The 15,388-nt window shown below is 36.1% G+C and overlaps 1 protein-coding gene and 2 pseudogenes across 3 annotated transcripts; all 3 read right to left on the reverse strand.

Moving 5' to 3' along the window:
- Positions 1–1,824: 1,824 nt before the first annotated feature.
- LOC149476611 (ferric reductase 1 pseudogene) lies at positions 1,825–2,986 on the reverse strand (annotated as a pseudogene). Its single transcript, XR_016317791.1, has 2 exons — positions 2,960–2,986; positions 1,825–2,319 (listed from the first exon to the last, which is right to left on the reverse strand). The product of XR_016317791.1 is annotated as a ferric reductase 1 pseudogene (transcript).
- A 5,777-nt stretch (positions 2,987–8,763) lies between these two features.
- Positions 8,764–9,925, reverse strand: LOC149476612 (ferric reductase 1 pseudogene; annotated as a pseudogene). Its single transcript, XR_016317792.1, has 2 exons — positions 9,899–9,925; positions 8,764–9,258 (listed from the first exon to the last, which is right to left on the reverse strand). The product of XR_016317792.1 is annotated as a ferric reductase 1 pseudogene (transcript).
- Positions 9,926–13,791: 3,866 nt separating this feature from the next.
- Atg6 (Beclin-1-like Atg6) lies at positions 13,792–15,371 on the reverse strand. The gene has a single exon (XM_089711718.1). It carries the CDS (start codon positions 15,141–15,143, stop codon positions 13,860–13,862), a length of 1,284 nt encoding a protein of 427 aa, XP_089567844.1. The 5' UTR covers positions 15,144–15,371; the 3' UTR covers positions 13,792–13,859.
- Between the last annotated feature and the right edge of the window lie 17 nt (positions 15,372–15,388).

The raw sequence follows: 15,388 nt of genomic DNA on the forward strand, positions 1-15,388 counted from the left end.
TAGGCGCTTTAATAAATTCGTTCAGATACTAAAATAACATATTATTATCTTTTGTTCTGTAATAGGTATTTTTATTATAAATATTGTAACTGCTTAAGACTTTAGATTAATAAGAAATAATTTGGAAAATCCAAAAGTGCACGCCTCATAATTTTTTTTAAATAATTATTTATTATTATAAATTTTTGTTTATTTAATAACAATTAAACCACATCGAATCAGACCCTGAAAAATGAAAGGGTTCTATTCCTGAGCATACTCAAGCGTAAGAGAAAAAAAAAGACTCGATTAGTAAAGTATTTCGGTCGCTATCGTGTTAACAAGAAAATCTTCCGCACATACAGACACACGGACGTCCAAGACAGAACTTTTTTAAATTGTTTTTTAACTAGTTTAAATAACAAAAATGACATCAAAAATATCATGAATGTTAAAAATAGTGTTTTTTCTTAATATGTGTGTGTATGTATTATCTTACAAGTGCAATGTATGATACATAAAGACATTTTAAGTTTGAAAAATCAGATGTTTTGCGCGAAGTGACAGTAGTACCCACCTCAACGCTTCGCTTATGAGGCGTGCAAAATGTGAACCAATAAAAATTTAAAATTTATTTTTTTACTATAATAGATTTTAATATTCTGCACAGATAAAACAAAACAATAATAAAAATGGATATAATATGTTCGTTGTTCGTTGTTCGTTGTTCGTTGTTCGTTGTTCGTTGTTCGTTGTTCGTTGTTCGTTGTTCGTTGTTCGTTGTTCGTTGTTCGTTGTTCGTTGTTCGTTGTTCGTTGTTCGTTGTTCGTTGTTCGTTGTTCGTTGTTCGTTGTTCGTTGTTCGTTGTTCGTTGTTCGTTGTTCGTTGTTCGTTGTTCGTTGTTCGTTGTTCGTTGTTCGTTGTTCGTTGTTCGTTGTTCGTTGTTCGTTGTTCGTTGTTCGTTGTTCGTTGTTCGTTGTTCGTGTTCGTGTTCGTGTTCGTGTTCGTGTTCGTGTTCGTGTTCGTGTTCGTTGTTCGTTGTTCGTTGCTCGTTGCTCGTTGCTCGTTGCTCGTTGCTCGTTGCTCGTTGCTCGTTGCTCGTTGCTCGTTGCTCGTTGCGCGTTGCTCGTTGCTCGTTGCTCGTTGCTCGTTGCTCGTTGCTCGTTGCTCGTTGCTCGTTGCTCGTTGCTCGTTGCTCGTTGCTCGTTGCTCGTTGCTCGTTGCGCGTTGCTCGTTGCTCGTTGCTCGTTGCTCGTTGCTCGTTGCTCGTTGCTCGTTGCTCGTTGCTCGTTGCTCGTTGCTCGTTGCTCGTTGCTCGTTGCTCGTTGCTCGTTGCTCGTTGCTCGTTGTTCGTTGTTCGTTGTTCGTTGTTCGTTGTTCGTTGTTCGATGTTCGGTGTTCGTTGTTCGTTGTTCGTTGTTCGTTGTTCGTTGTTCGTTGTTCGTTGTTCGTTGTTCGTTGTTCGTTGTTCGTTGTTCGTTGTTCGTTGTTCGTTGTTCGTTGTTCGTTGTTCGTTGTTCGTGTTCGTGTTCGTGTTCGTGTTCGTGTTCGTGTTCGTGTTCGTGTTCGTGTTCGTGTTCGTGTTCGTGTTCGTGTTCGTGTTCGTGAATTGTTTATGTATAAATGTTCAGTTTGATTGAAACTCGCTTTTACAGCATTAATTTAAAACAAGACAATACAAATTTTTAAATTAAAGGTCTTTTTTATTATTATCTATATATTCTATGGCATTGTTTTCTGACACGCAAGTATGGCAACACAAAGTTTGTAGTTTGTTGTTTTATCTGCATTATAAAATAAATTAGATATCCTATCGACATAATTAACGGAAGCAAAATACAGGAGTTAACGTAATATTACTGTACCTTTCATAGAACTGCCAGCTAGCACCATCAAATTATACGTATCCTTTGCTAGATCGAATGTTTGTCCCTTCACTACGGACACCACATCTCTTCTAAACTTACAATACAATTTCCCATCTATCGTCGAAGATTCCAACAATTGCACAATTTCTTGAGGCGAATCTGATCTTTTTACATATGGCTCCTCTTTAGGATAAGTCCAGGAAGTAAATAAATTAATTCGTCCATTGTCATTTCTGACACATTCCATAGCGCTGTCATCGCCCATTTTATTATCTGCGCTTAAACCAGCGGCGACATATTTTGGATTATCTGTGCCTTGAATTTCGAATGTATAAGTGTCGCCAGCTACGAAAATGGCTAGAATGGCTTTACAGTTGCCAGTTTGAATGCAATTTTGGGGGACACCGAAACATAGTTTTGTGTCCGCGCATCCTTGGTATATAACGTCGAGGGGAGGTGGGGTTGTCTTTGGCTGAAAAATAATATAAAATTATTAAAAATAATTACTTAAAAGTTACAAGTTTGGTAGAAATTATTCTTATTGGTTTAATTGAGATGAAATAAGATGAGTAATAAAACAGAATTATATAAATGGATAATATAATAGTAGATACTACTTCTAAAAATCTGTAGAAACAAATACATATTTTCTGTATCTATTTACTTTTTATTATTAATTAATTGTTTAAAATTAACGTACGTACTAACTAAAGCCAGACTATTTCACAATAAAATATTTAATCATCTAAAAAAACATTACTTTCCTTTACCCCAATCTATATAATACATATAATAATAATTCATTCATTTATTCAAGTAACCAGGACTCATTTTGTTAGTAAAAAAGACGGGTTGCACTGGGGGAGTGCCGGCAGAAGTGAAAACTTGATTATTAACATTGAGCATGTTTGATATCCATCCGTCTTACGCTTTTTCGATGTCACGTGTCCTGACGCGAGCAATGATATCTCTTGTTTCTATATATAATATCATTGGACACGAGTTTAAGATTTTATACCCAACGCCGGTAAAGAAGTTTTCACTTCAACAATTAATAACTTAAAAAAAAATCTATAAACTAATACTACAGCATAAATTCATCCCCTTATTACCTTAGACTCCATAATAACAGTTCGTGTTCGTGTTCGTGTTCGTGTTCGTGTTCGTGTTCGTGTTCGTGTTCGTGTTCGTGTTCGTGTTCGTGTTCGTCTTCGTGTTCGTGTTCGTGTTCGTGTTCGTGTTCGTGTTCGTGTTCGTGTTCGAATTTGAATTTGAATTTGAATTTGAATTCGATGTTCGTTGTTCGTTGTTCGTTGTTCGTTGTTCGTTGTTCGTTGTTCGTTGTTCGTTGTTCGTTGTTCGTTGTTCGTTGTTCGTTGTTCGTTGTTCGTTGTTCGTTGTTCGTTGTTCGTTGTTCGTTGTTCGTTGTTCGTTGTTCGTTGTTCGTTGTTCGTTGTTCGTTGTTCGTTGTTCGTTGTTCGTTGTTCGTTGTTCGTTGTTCGTTGTTCGTTGTTCGTTGTTCGTTGTTCGTTGTTCGTTGTTCGTTGTTCGTTGTTCGTTGTTCGTTGTTCGTTGTTCGTTGTTCGTTGTTCGTTGTTCGTTGTTCGTTGTTCGTTGTTCGTTGTTCGTTGTTCGTTGTTCGTTGTTCGTTGTTCGTTGTTCGTTGTTCGTTGTTCGTTGTTCGTTGTTCGTTGTTCGTTGTTCGTTGTTCGTTGTTCGTTGTTCGTTGTTCGTTGTTCGTTGTTCGTTGTTCGTTGTTCGTTGTTCGTTGTTCGTTGTTCGAGTTCGTGTTCGTGTTCGTGTTCGTGTTCGTGTTCGTGTTCGTTGTTCGTTGTTCGTTGTTCGTTGTTCGTTGCTCGTTGCTCGTTGCTCGTTGCTCGTTGCTCGTTGCTCGTTGCTCGTTGCTCGTTGCTCGTTGCTCGTTGCTCGTTGCTCGTTGCTCGTTGCTCGTTGCTCGTTGCTCGTTGCTCGTTGCTCGTTGCTCGTTGCTCGTTGCTCGTTGCTCGTTGCTCGTTGCTCGTTGCTCGTTGCTCGTTGCTCGTTGCTCGTTGCTCGTTGCTCGTTGCTCGTTGCTCGTTGCTCGTTGCTCGTTGCTCGTTGCTCGTTGTTCGTTGTTCGTTGTTCGTTGTTCGTTGTTCGTTGTTCGTTGTTCGTTGCTCGTTGCTCGTTGCTCGTTGTTCGTTGTTCGTTGTTCGTTGTTCGTTGTTCGTTGTTCGTTGTTCGTTGTTCGTTGTTCGTTGTTCGTTGTTCGAGTTCGTGTTCGAGTTCGTGTTCGTGTTCGTGTTCGTGTTCGTGTTCGTGTTCGTTGTTCGTTGTTCGTTGTTCGTTGTTCGTTGCTCGTTGCTCGTTGCTCGTTGCTCGTTGCTCGTTGCTCGTTGCTCGTTGCTCGTTGCTCGTTGCTCGTTGCTCGTTGCTCGTTGCTCGTTGCTCGTTGCTCGTTGCTCGTTGTTCGTTGTTCGGTGTTCGTTGTTCGTTGTTCGTTGTTCGTTGTTCGTTGTTCGTTGTTCGTTGTTCGTTGTTCGTGTTCGTGTTCGTGTTCGTGTTCGTGTTCGTGTTCGTGTTCGTGTTCGTGTTCGTGTTCGTGTTCGTGTTCGTGTTCGTGTTCGTGTTCGAGTTTGAATTTGAATTTGAATTTTAATTTTAATTTTAATTTTAATTTTAATTTTAATTTTAATTTTAATTTTAATTTTAATTTTAATTTTAATTTTAATTTTAATTTTAATTTTAATTTTAATTTTAATTTTAATTTTAATTTTAATTTTAATTTTAATTTTAATTTTAATTTTAATTTTAATTTTAATTTTAATTTTAATTTTAATTTTAATTCTAATTCTAATTCTAATTCTAATTCTAATTTTAATTTTAATTTTAATTTTAATTTTAATTTTAATTTTAATTTTAATTTTAATTTTAATTTTAATTTTAATTTTAATTTTAATTTTAATTTTAATTTTAATTTTAATTTTAATTTTAATTTTAATTTTAATTTTAATTTTAATTTTAATTTTAATTTTAATTTTAATTTTAATTTTAATTTTGAATTTGACTGAAATTTGAATTTGAATTTGAATTTGATTGTGTTCGTGTTCGTGTTCGTGTTCGTGTAAGACGTTGTCACGTCAAAAAATACGTGTCACCTTGTTTGTCCGCGATAGACTCCTGAACTAATGAAACGATTTAAAATAAAATTGCGAAAGTAAGTATGAAACGAATATGAACATTTCCAAAAAAAAAGGCCCCTGGGTAGTTTCAGCCCAGGGCCCCAAGAGTTCACGGTCCGGCCCTGTCATCTACCCATATATTATCCCAACAATATTATCTAAAGTAGCAGGCAGCAGCACGAAAGGCTGATGTTTCTCTTAAAAAGACAAGGGAAAAGACTGATAGAAATATAGATAGAAATAAGAAAGACTGATAGAAATAATGAAAATCGGAACGCAGAATTTTGTTTCGTCTAAATTAAATATTCGCCTGTGAACCGCCAAAATTAACGTCAAAATGTCTCCGCTTCCGGCACTAAATTGAATTCATTGTTCGGATTAGGCACATGTTGGTTACTCAAGGAAAATGTAAAGAAAGCTTTTTATTACATTATTAGGTAGGTAGGTTTATGTTGTCTTGTATTTTTTCTTGAAGATAATTTTTATCCAAAAAAATTTATCAAGAATTTTTTAACAACTTTTTAACGAATAAGGTCGTCTGACACGATTATTATCACTACATAGTATAAAACAAAGTCGCTCTCTCTGTCCCTATATCTCCCTATGTATGCTAAAATCTTTAAAACTACGCAACGGATTTTGATGCGGTTTTTTGAAGGAATACACTAGACTAGACGTAATGGGTATAAAATCTTAAACTCGCGTCAGGACACGTGACCTGATCGAAAAAGCGTAAGACGGATACCATTCCAAAATATCAAACATGCTCAACGTTAATAATCAAGTTTTCACTTCTGCCGGCACTCCCCCAGTGCAACCCGTCTTTTTTTTTATTATAATCCTTGAAGTAAGAGGATAGTTCTTATGGAGAGAAAACGTAAAACCGGGTCCACGTACCACGAGCAAAACCGGAGCTGACCGCTGAATCTTCGTAAAATATAATATCTCTTTAAATTATTAGCTCCACTCGAGGTTTTTTAGTGCGCTTTATCACTATTATTTGATATTTCATAATAGTGTTACCTACTTGTATAATGTATATATTACATACATATTTTTATTTAATTTTAGCGAAAGTAATGGCACTGCTTCCATCAATTAACGAAGTGAAGAATTTAGAAAAGCGACATCTATGTAATTGATTTTATATTACGAACAATGCACAAGAGCTGATGTTGTAGGTACTAGGTAGTGGTATTACGATGTTTAGGCGCTTTAATAAATTCGTTCAGATACTAAAATAACATATTATTATCTTTTGTTCTGTAATAGGTATTTTTATTGTAAATATTGTAACTGCTTAAGACTTTAGATTAATAAGAAATAATTTGGAAAATCCAAAAGTGCACGCCTCATAATTTTTTTTAAATAATTATTTATTATTATAAATTTTTGTTTATTTAATAACAATTAAACCACATCGAATCAGACCCTGAAAAATGAAAGGGTTCTATTCCTGAGCATACTCAAGCGTAAGAGAAAAAAAAAGACTCGATTAGTAAAGTATTTCGGTCGCTATCGTGTTAACAAGAAAATCCTCCGCACATACAGACACACGGACGTCCAAGACAGAACTTTTTTAAATTGTTTTTTAACTAGTTTAAATAACAAAAATGACATCAAAAATATCATGAATGTTAAAAATAGTGTTTTTTCTTAATATGTGTGTGTATGTATTATCTTACAAGTGCAATGTATGATACATAAAGACATTTTAAGTTTGAAAAATCAGATGTTTTGCGCGAAGTGACAGTAGTACCCACCTCAACGCTTCGCTTATGAGGCGTGCAAAATGTGAACCAATAAAAATTTAAAATTTATTTTTTTACTATAATAGATTTTAATATTCTGCACAGATAAAACAAAACAATAATAAAAATGGATATAATATGTTCGTTGTTCGTTGTTCGTTGTTCGTTGTTCGTTGTTCGTTGTTCGTTGTTCGTTGTTCGTTGTTCGTTGTTCGTTGTTCGTTGTTCGTTGTTCGTTGTTCGTTGTTCGTTGTTCGTTGTTCGTTGTTCGTTGTTCGTTGTTCGTTGTTCGTTGTTCGTTGTTCGTTGTTCGTTGTTCGTTGTTCGTTGTTCGTTGTTCGTTGTTCGTTGTTCGTTGTTCGTTGTTCGTTGTTCGTTGTTCGTTGTTCGTTGTTCGTGTTCGTTGTTCGTTGTTCGTTGTTCGTTGTTCGTGTTCGTGTTCGTGTTCGTGTTCGTGTTCGTGTTCGTGTTCGTGTTCGTGTTCGTGTTCGTGTTCGTGTTCGTGTTCGTGTTCGTGTTCGTGTTCGTGTTCGTGTTCGTGTTCGAATTTGAATTTGAATTTGAATTTGAATTTGATGTTCGTTGTTCGTTGTTCGTTGTTCGTTGTTCGTTGTTCGAGTTCGTGTTCGTGTTCGTGTTCGTGTTCGTGTTCGTGTTCGTGTTCGTGTTCGTGTTCGTTGTTCGTTGTTCGTTGTTCGTTGTTCGTTGTTCGTTGTTCGTTGTTCGTTGTTCGTTGTTCGTTGTTCGTTGTTCGTTGTTCGTTGTTCGTTGTTCGTTGTTCGTTGTTCGTTGTTCGTTGTTCGTTGTTCGTTGTTCGTTGTTCGTTGTTCGTTGTTCGTTGTTCGTTGTTCGTTGTTCGTTGTTCGTTGTTCGAGTTCGTGTTCGTGTTCGTGTTCGTGTTCGTGTTCGTGTTCGTGTTCGTGTTCGTGTTCGTTGTTCGTTGTTCGTTGTTCGTTGTTCGTTGTTCGTTGTTCGTGTTCGTGTTCGTGTTCGTGTTCGTGTTCGTGTTCGTGTTCGTGTTCGTTGTTCGTTGCTCGTTGCTCGTTGCTCGTTGCTCGTTGCTCGTTGCTCGTTGCTCGTTGCTCGTTGCGCGTTGCTCGTTGCTCGTTGCTCGTTGCTCGTTGCTCGTTGCTCGTTGCTCGTTGCTCGTTGCTCGTTGCTCGTTGCTCGTTGCTCGTTGCTCGTTGCGCGTTGCTCGTTGCTCGTTGCTCGTTGCTCGTTGCTCGTTGCTCGTTGCTCGTTGCTCGTTGCTCGTTGCTCGTTGCTCGTTGCTCGTTGCTCGTTGCTCGTTGTTCGTTGTTCGTTGTTCGTTGTTCGTTGTTCGGTGTTCGGTGTTCGTTGTTCGTTGTTCGTTGTTCGTTGTTCGTTGTTCGTTGTTCGTTGTTCGTTGCTCGTTGCTCGTTGCTCGTTGCTCGTTGCTCGTTGCTCGTTGCTCGTTGCTCGTTGCTCGTTGCTCGTTGCTCGTTGCTCGTTGCTCGTTGCTCGTTGCTCGTTGTTCGTTGTTCGTTGTTCGTTGTTCGTTGTTCGGTGTTCGGTGTTCGTTGTTCGTTGTTCGTTGTTCGTTGTTCGTTGTTCGTTGTTCGTTGTTCGTTGTTCGTTGTTCGTTGTTCGTTGTTCGTTGTTCGTTGTTCGTTGTTCGTTGTTCGTTGTTCGTTGTTCGTTGTTCGTTGTTCGTGTTCGTGTTCGTGTTCGTGTTCGTGTTCGTGTTCGTGTTCGTGTTCGTGTTCGTGTTCGTGTTCGTGTTCGTGTTCGTGTTCGTGTTCGTGAATTGTTTATGTATAAATGTTCAGTTTGATTGAAACTCGCTTTTACAGCATTAATTTAAAACAAGACAATACAAATTTTTAAATTAAAGGTCTTTTTTATTATTATCTATATATTCTATGGCATTGTTTTCTGACACGCAAGTATGGCAACACAAAGTTTGTAGTTTGTTGTTTTATCTGCATTATAAAATAAATTAGATATCCTATCGACATAATTAACGGAAGCAAAATACAGGAGTTAACGTAATATTACTGTACCTTTCATAGAACTGCCAGCTAGCACCATCAAATTATACGTATCCTTTGCTAGATCGAATGTTTGTCCCTTCACTACGGACACCACATCTCTTCTAAACTTACAATACAATTTCCCATCTATCGTCGAAGATTCCAACAATTGCACAATTTCTTGAGGCGAATCTGATCTTTTTACATATGGCTCCTCTTTAGGATAAGTCCAGGAAGTAAATAAATTAATTCGTCCATTGTCATTTCTGACACATTCCATAGCGCTGTCATCGCCCATTTTATTATCTGCGCTTAAACCAGCGGCGACATATTTTGGATTATCTGTGCCTTGAATTTCGAATGTATAAGTGTCGCCAGCTACGAAAATGGCTAGAATGGCTTTACAGTTGCCAGTTTGAATGCAATTTTGGGGGACACCGAAACATAGTTTTGTGTCCGCGCATCCTTGGTATATAACGTCGAGGGGAGGTGGGGTTGTCTTTGGCTGAAAAATAATATAAAATTATTAAAAATAATTACTTAAAAGTTACAAGTTTGGTAGAAATTATTCTTATTGGTTTAATTGAGATGAAATAAGATGAGTAATAAAACAGAATTATATAAATGGATAATATAATAGTAGATACTACTTCTAAAAATCTGTAGAAACAAATACATATTTTCTGTATCTATTTACTTTTTATTATTAATTAATTGTTTAAAATTAACGTACGTACTAACTAAAGCCAGACTATTTCACAATAAAATATTTAATCATCTAAAAAAACATTACTTTCCTTTACCCCAATCTATATAATACATATAATAATAATTCATTCATTTATTCAAGTAACCAGGACTCATTTTGTTAGTAAAAAAGACGGGTTGCACTGGGGGAGTGCCGGCAGAAGTGAAAACTTGATTATTAACATTGAGCATGTTTGATATCCATCCGTCTTACGCTTTTTCGATGTCACGTGTCCTGACGCGAGCAATGATATCTCTTGTTTCTATATATAATATCATTGGACACGAGTTTAAGATTTTATACCCAACGCCGGTAAAGAAGTTTTCACTTCAACAATTAATAACTTAAAAAAAAATCTATAAACTAATACTACAGCATAAATTCATCCCCTTATTACCTTAGACTCCATAATAACAGTTCGTGTTCGTGTTCGTGTTCGTGTTCGTGTTCGTGTTCGTGTTCGTGTTCGTGTTCGTGTTCGTGTTCGTCTTCGTGTTCGTGTTCGTGTTCGTGTTCGTGTTCGTGTTCGTGTTCGTGTTCGTGTTCGAATTTGAATTTGAATTTGAATTCGATGTTCGTTGTTCGTTGTTCGTTGTTCGTTGTTCGTTGTTCGTTGTTCGTTGTTCGTTGTTCGTTGTTCGTTGTTCGTTGTTCGTTGTTCGTTGTTCGTTGTTCGTTGTTCGTTGTTCGTTGTTCGTTGTTCGTTGTTCGTTGTTCGTTGTTCGTTGTTCGTTGTTCGTTGTTCGTTGTTCGTTGTTCGTTGTTCGTTGTTCGTTGTTCGTTGTTCGTTGTTCGTTGTTCGTTGTTCGTTGTTCGTTGTTCGTTGTTCGTTGTTCGTTGTTCGAGTTCGTGTTCGTGTTCGTGTTCGTGTTCGTGTTCGTGTTCGTGTTCGTTGTTCGTTGTTCGTTGTTCGTTGCTCGTTGCTCGTTGCTCGTTGCTCGTTGATCGTTGCTCGTTGCTCGTTGCTCGTTGCTCGTTGCTCGTTGCTCGTTGCTCGTTGCTCGTTGCTCGTTGCTCGTTGCTCGTTGCTCGTTGCTCGTTGCTCGTTGCTCGTTGCTCGTTGCTCGTTGCTCGTTGCTCGTTGTTCGTTGTTCGTTGTTCGTTGTTCGTGTTCGTGTTCGTGTTCGTGTTCGTTGCTCGTTGCTCGTTGCTCGTTGCTCGTTGCTCGTTGCTCGTTGCTCGTTGCTCGTTGCTCGTTGCTCGTTGCTCGTTGTTCGTTGTTCGTTGTTCGTTGTTCGTTGTTCGAGTTCGTGTTCGTGTTCGTGTTCGTTGCTCGTTGCTCGTTGCTCGTTGCTCGTTGCTCGTTGCTCGTTGCTCGTTGCTCGTTGCTCGTTGCTCGTTGCTCGTTGCTCGTTGCTCGTTGCTCGTTGCTCGTTGCTCGTTGCTCGTTGCTCGTTGCTCGTTGCTCGTTGCTCGTTGCTCGTTGCTCGTTGCTCGTTGCTCGTTGCTCGTTGCTCGTTGCTCGTTGCTCGTTGCTCGTTGCTCGTTGCTCGTTGCTCGTTGCTCGTTGCTCGTTGCTCGTTGCTCGTTGCTCGTTGCTCGTTGCTCGTTGCTCGTTGCTCGTTGCTCGTTGCTCGTTGCTCGTTGCTCGTTGCTCGTTGCTCGTTGCTCGTTGCTCGTTGCTCGTTGCTCGTTGCTCGTTGCTCGTTGCTCGTTGCTCGTTGCTCGTTGCTCGTTGCTCGTTGCTCGTTGCTCGTTGCTCGTTGTTCGTTGTTCGTTGTTCGGTGTTCGTTGTTCGTTGTTCGTTGTTCGTTGTTCGTTGTTCGTTGTTCGTTGTTCGTTGTTCGTTGTTCGTTGTTCGTGTTCGTGTTCGTGTTCGTGTTCGTGTTCGTGTTCGTGTTCGTGTTCGTGTTCGTGTTCGTGTTCGAATTTGAATTTGAATTTTAATTTTAATTTTAATTTTAATTTTAATTTTAATTTTAATTTTAATTTTAATTTTAATTTTAATTTTAATTTTAATTTTAATTTTAATTTTAATTTTAATTTTAATTTTAATTTTAATTTTAATTTTAATTTTAATTTTAATTTTAATTTTAATTTTAATTTTAATTTTAATTTTAATTTTAATTTTAATTTTAATTTTAATTTTAATTTTAATTTTAATTTTAATTTTAATTTTAATTTTAATTTTAATTTTAATTTTAATTTTAATTTTAATTTTAATTTTAATTTTAATTTTTATTTTTATTTTTATTTTAATTTTAATTTTAATTTTAATTTTAATTTTAATTTTAATTTTAATTTTAATTTTAATTTTAATTTTAATTTTAATTTTAATTTTAATTTTAATTTTAATTTTAATTTTAATTTTAATTTTAATTTTAATTTTAATTTTAATTTTAATTTTAATTTTAATTTTAATTTTAATTTTAATTTTAATTTTAATTTTAATTTTAATTTTAATTTTAATTTTAATTTTAATTTTAATTTTAATTTTAATTTTAATTTTAATTAAATTTTGAATTTGACTGAATTTGAATTTGAATTTGAATTTGATTGTGTTCGTGTTCGTGTTCGTGTTCGTGTAAGACGTTGTCACGTCAAAAAATACGTGTCACCTTGTTTGTCCGCGATAGACTCCTGAACTAATGAAACGATTTAAAATAAAATTGCGAAAGTAAGTATGAAACGAATATGAACATTTCCAAAAAAAAAGGCCCCTGGGTAGTTTCAGCCCAGGGCCCCAAGAGTTCACGGTCCGGCCCTGTCATCTACCCATATATTATCCCAACAATATTATCTAAAGTAGCAGGCAGCAGCACGAAAGGCTGATGTTTCTCTTAAAAAGACAAGGGAAAAGACTGATAGAAATATAGATAGAAATAAGAAAGACTGATAGAAATAATGAAAATCGGAACGCAGAATTTTGTTTCGTCTAAATTAAATATTCGCCTGTGAACCGCCAAAATTAACGTCAAAATGTCTCCGCTTCCGGCACTAAATTGAATTCATTGTTCGGATTAGGCACATGTAGGTTACTCAAGGAAAATGTAAAGAAAGCTTTTTATTACATAATACATTATTAGGTAGGTAGGTTTATGTTGTCTTGTATTTTTTCTTGAAGATAATTTTTATCAAAAAAAATTTATCAAGAATTTTTTAACAACTTTTTAACGAATAAGGTCGTCTGACACGATTATTATCACTACATAGTATAAAACAAAGTCGCTCTCTCTGTCCCTATATCTCCCTATGTATGCTAAAATCTTTAAAACTACGCAACGGATTTTGATGCGGTTTTTTGAAGTGAAAACTTATTTAGCGGCGTTGAGCACTTTTTCTGTAATGGGTATAAAATCTTAAACTCGCGTCAGGACACGTGACCTGATCGAAAAAGCGTAAGACGGATACCATTCCAAAATATCAAACATGCTCAACGTTAATAATCAAGTTTTCACTTCTGCCGGCACTCCCCCAGTGCAACCCGTCTTTTTTTTATTATAATCCTTGAAGTAAGAGATAGTTCTTATGGAGAGAAAACGTAAAACCGGGTCCACGTACCACGAGCAAAACCGGAGCTGACCGCTGAATCTTCGTAAAATATACTTAATATCTCTTTAAATTATTAGCTTCACTCGAGGTTTTTTAGTGCGCTTTATCTCTATTATTTGATATTTCATAATAGTTACCTACTTGTATATTACATACATATTTTAGTTTAATGAAATGGAATTTAATCCACCTAATTTCATACATATTTTTATTTAATTTTAGCGAAAGTAATGGCACTGCTTCCATCAATTAACGAAGTGAAGAATTTAGAAAAGCGACATCTATGTAATTGATTTTATATTACGAACAATGCACAAGAGCTGATGTTGTAGGTAGTGGCACAGACTAATGTAGTGGTATTACGATGTTTAGGGCTCCCACACATAAACACGATACGACGTAAAATAACATATTATTATCTTTTGTTCTGTAATAGGTATTTTTATTATAAACTAGCGGTCCGCCCCGGCTTCGCCCGTGGTTCATAATATTTACGTTTTCTCTACATAAGAACCATCCTCGTACTTCAAGGAATATAATAAAAAAAGAATTATCGAAATCGGTTCAGCCGTTCTCGAGTTATGCGCTTACCAACACATTTTGCGATTCATTTTTATATATAAGATATTGACTTTAGATTAATAAGAAAAATGTGAACCAATAAAAATTTAAAATTTATTTTTTTACTATAATAGATTTTAATATTCTGCACAGATAAAACAAAACAATAATAAAAATGGATATAATATGTATAATTTAATAAGATCTTCCAAAGAATATTTTCAATAAAAAAATGACTGATAACTAATTTTTTATTGGAATACAGATAACATAATATAGCTAATTTATCACAGATTATACTAAAATCACTGCCCGTCCACTTTATCCTCACTGAATTGCGAAGAAATCCATGTCAAAGCCCATTTCAAATTCGTTAACATATACTTCAGAGCTTTCGTCCAATGTTCTTCAGAATTAAACTGTATTTTGATAGAATAAGCATGCGGAGGTGACGCAGTGTCTTCAATTTTGCCCTTATCTATTCTATACGGCAAGCAAAACCCTGTATTTCCCTTCTCGACTTGTTCTTTAAACTGTTGCAGACAATCTAGGAAGGCGACCATAGCTGCGTCAAACTTTGTGTCCCAGAGAAATCTGAAACCCCCAGACCCATATAAGGGTAGTACTTTTTGATCCTCCAAAACCTCTATGTATGAATGATTTCCGTATGGAACGAGCCTGTATCGTTGAAAACAGAAATTTATTTTCCTTGCCAATGATGATAGTAGTAGTACTGTTTGTCCCCACGCGGCATTTATTTCTGACCAATCTACTGGAGCTGTGGGTAATCGACCCAGTCTAAAATTGTTTATGATGCCAAATTGTCCTGAATCCGATATGTGAAAAGTTGCTTTAAATACATTTGTTTTCTTTAGTTTTTCCAGCTGCGCTTGTGTATATGATAATTGACATTCATAGAATTTCATTTGATCTTCCGTGGTCATTAAATCCTTTCTATATCTAGTGTATTCCTTCCAATATATGTCTTGCTCTTGTTCTAACCGCTCTTTCTCTTTTTCCTGAACATCTATTTCATCTTTCATAGCTTTTTCCTCCTTTTGCAATGCAGATAATTCTTGCAAAAGTCTATCTTCTTCTTGCTTCCAATCTTCTAATTCTTTTTCAAGACCTTCCAAATTTAAATCCTCTTTATCATCCTCTAGTTTTTTTAAATAATCGTTATAATCTTTCCATTCCGCTTCCGTTATTTTTAATTGATTATCCATAAGTTCTAATAGGGTATCTGTACATTCATCACATAAGGGATGGTCTACATCAGAGTTGTTTGACAAAAGATCGAATAAAGTAGCTTTTACATGTAATTGATGCCCCAGAGATGTAGTTTCCCACCCGTCGGAGATCACCATAAACCCGTTTGCTCCGTTTCCTGAATCTAACATACGAAAGGGTGGAACATAGTGCTCTAAGCTTGATGATTGCAAATCCAAGTCCACTTCATTGTTACGACGTATCTGTAGTGTTAAATCGGCGATTGTATGTTCTCCAAGATTGTTCAAAGACTCATCGAGCTTCAGAGGCTGAAGACATCGCTGGCACGAGAAATTAACATAAGATTTAGAATCACTCATTATGGTTATACAACTTTCACGATGTATCAAGGAATGTTGCAATACTATAGTTAATATTTGTCTCAAGAAGAAACTTCACTATCTATATTTAAGCTTAGCTTATATGCAATAGTATGTACAGTCCATGAACAAAGAAGTCTTTGTGATTTATTTATAAACAATTTATGAATTTTGAGATTGACGACATTCGCAAATTTTTGTGATTTAGAAATTGACTGTAGACACTTGACAGTTGACATATTTCG

Source organism: Colias philodice, chromosome 27, assembly GCF_061535455.1.
Source record: "Colias philodice isolate Cphi_HAF_F1 chromosome 27, ilColPhil1 Martin Lab GWU primary, whole genome shotgun sequence".
Lineage (NCBI taxonomy): Eukaryota > Metazoa > Arthropoda > Insecta > Lepidoptera > Pieridae > Colias > Colias philodice.

Excerpts from the sequence above, each read along its gene's own strand:
- Atg6 (XM_089711718.1), bottom strand. The coding sequence starts at position 15,143 with ATGAGTGATTCTAAATCTTATGTTAATTTCTCGTGCCAGCGATGTCTT.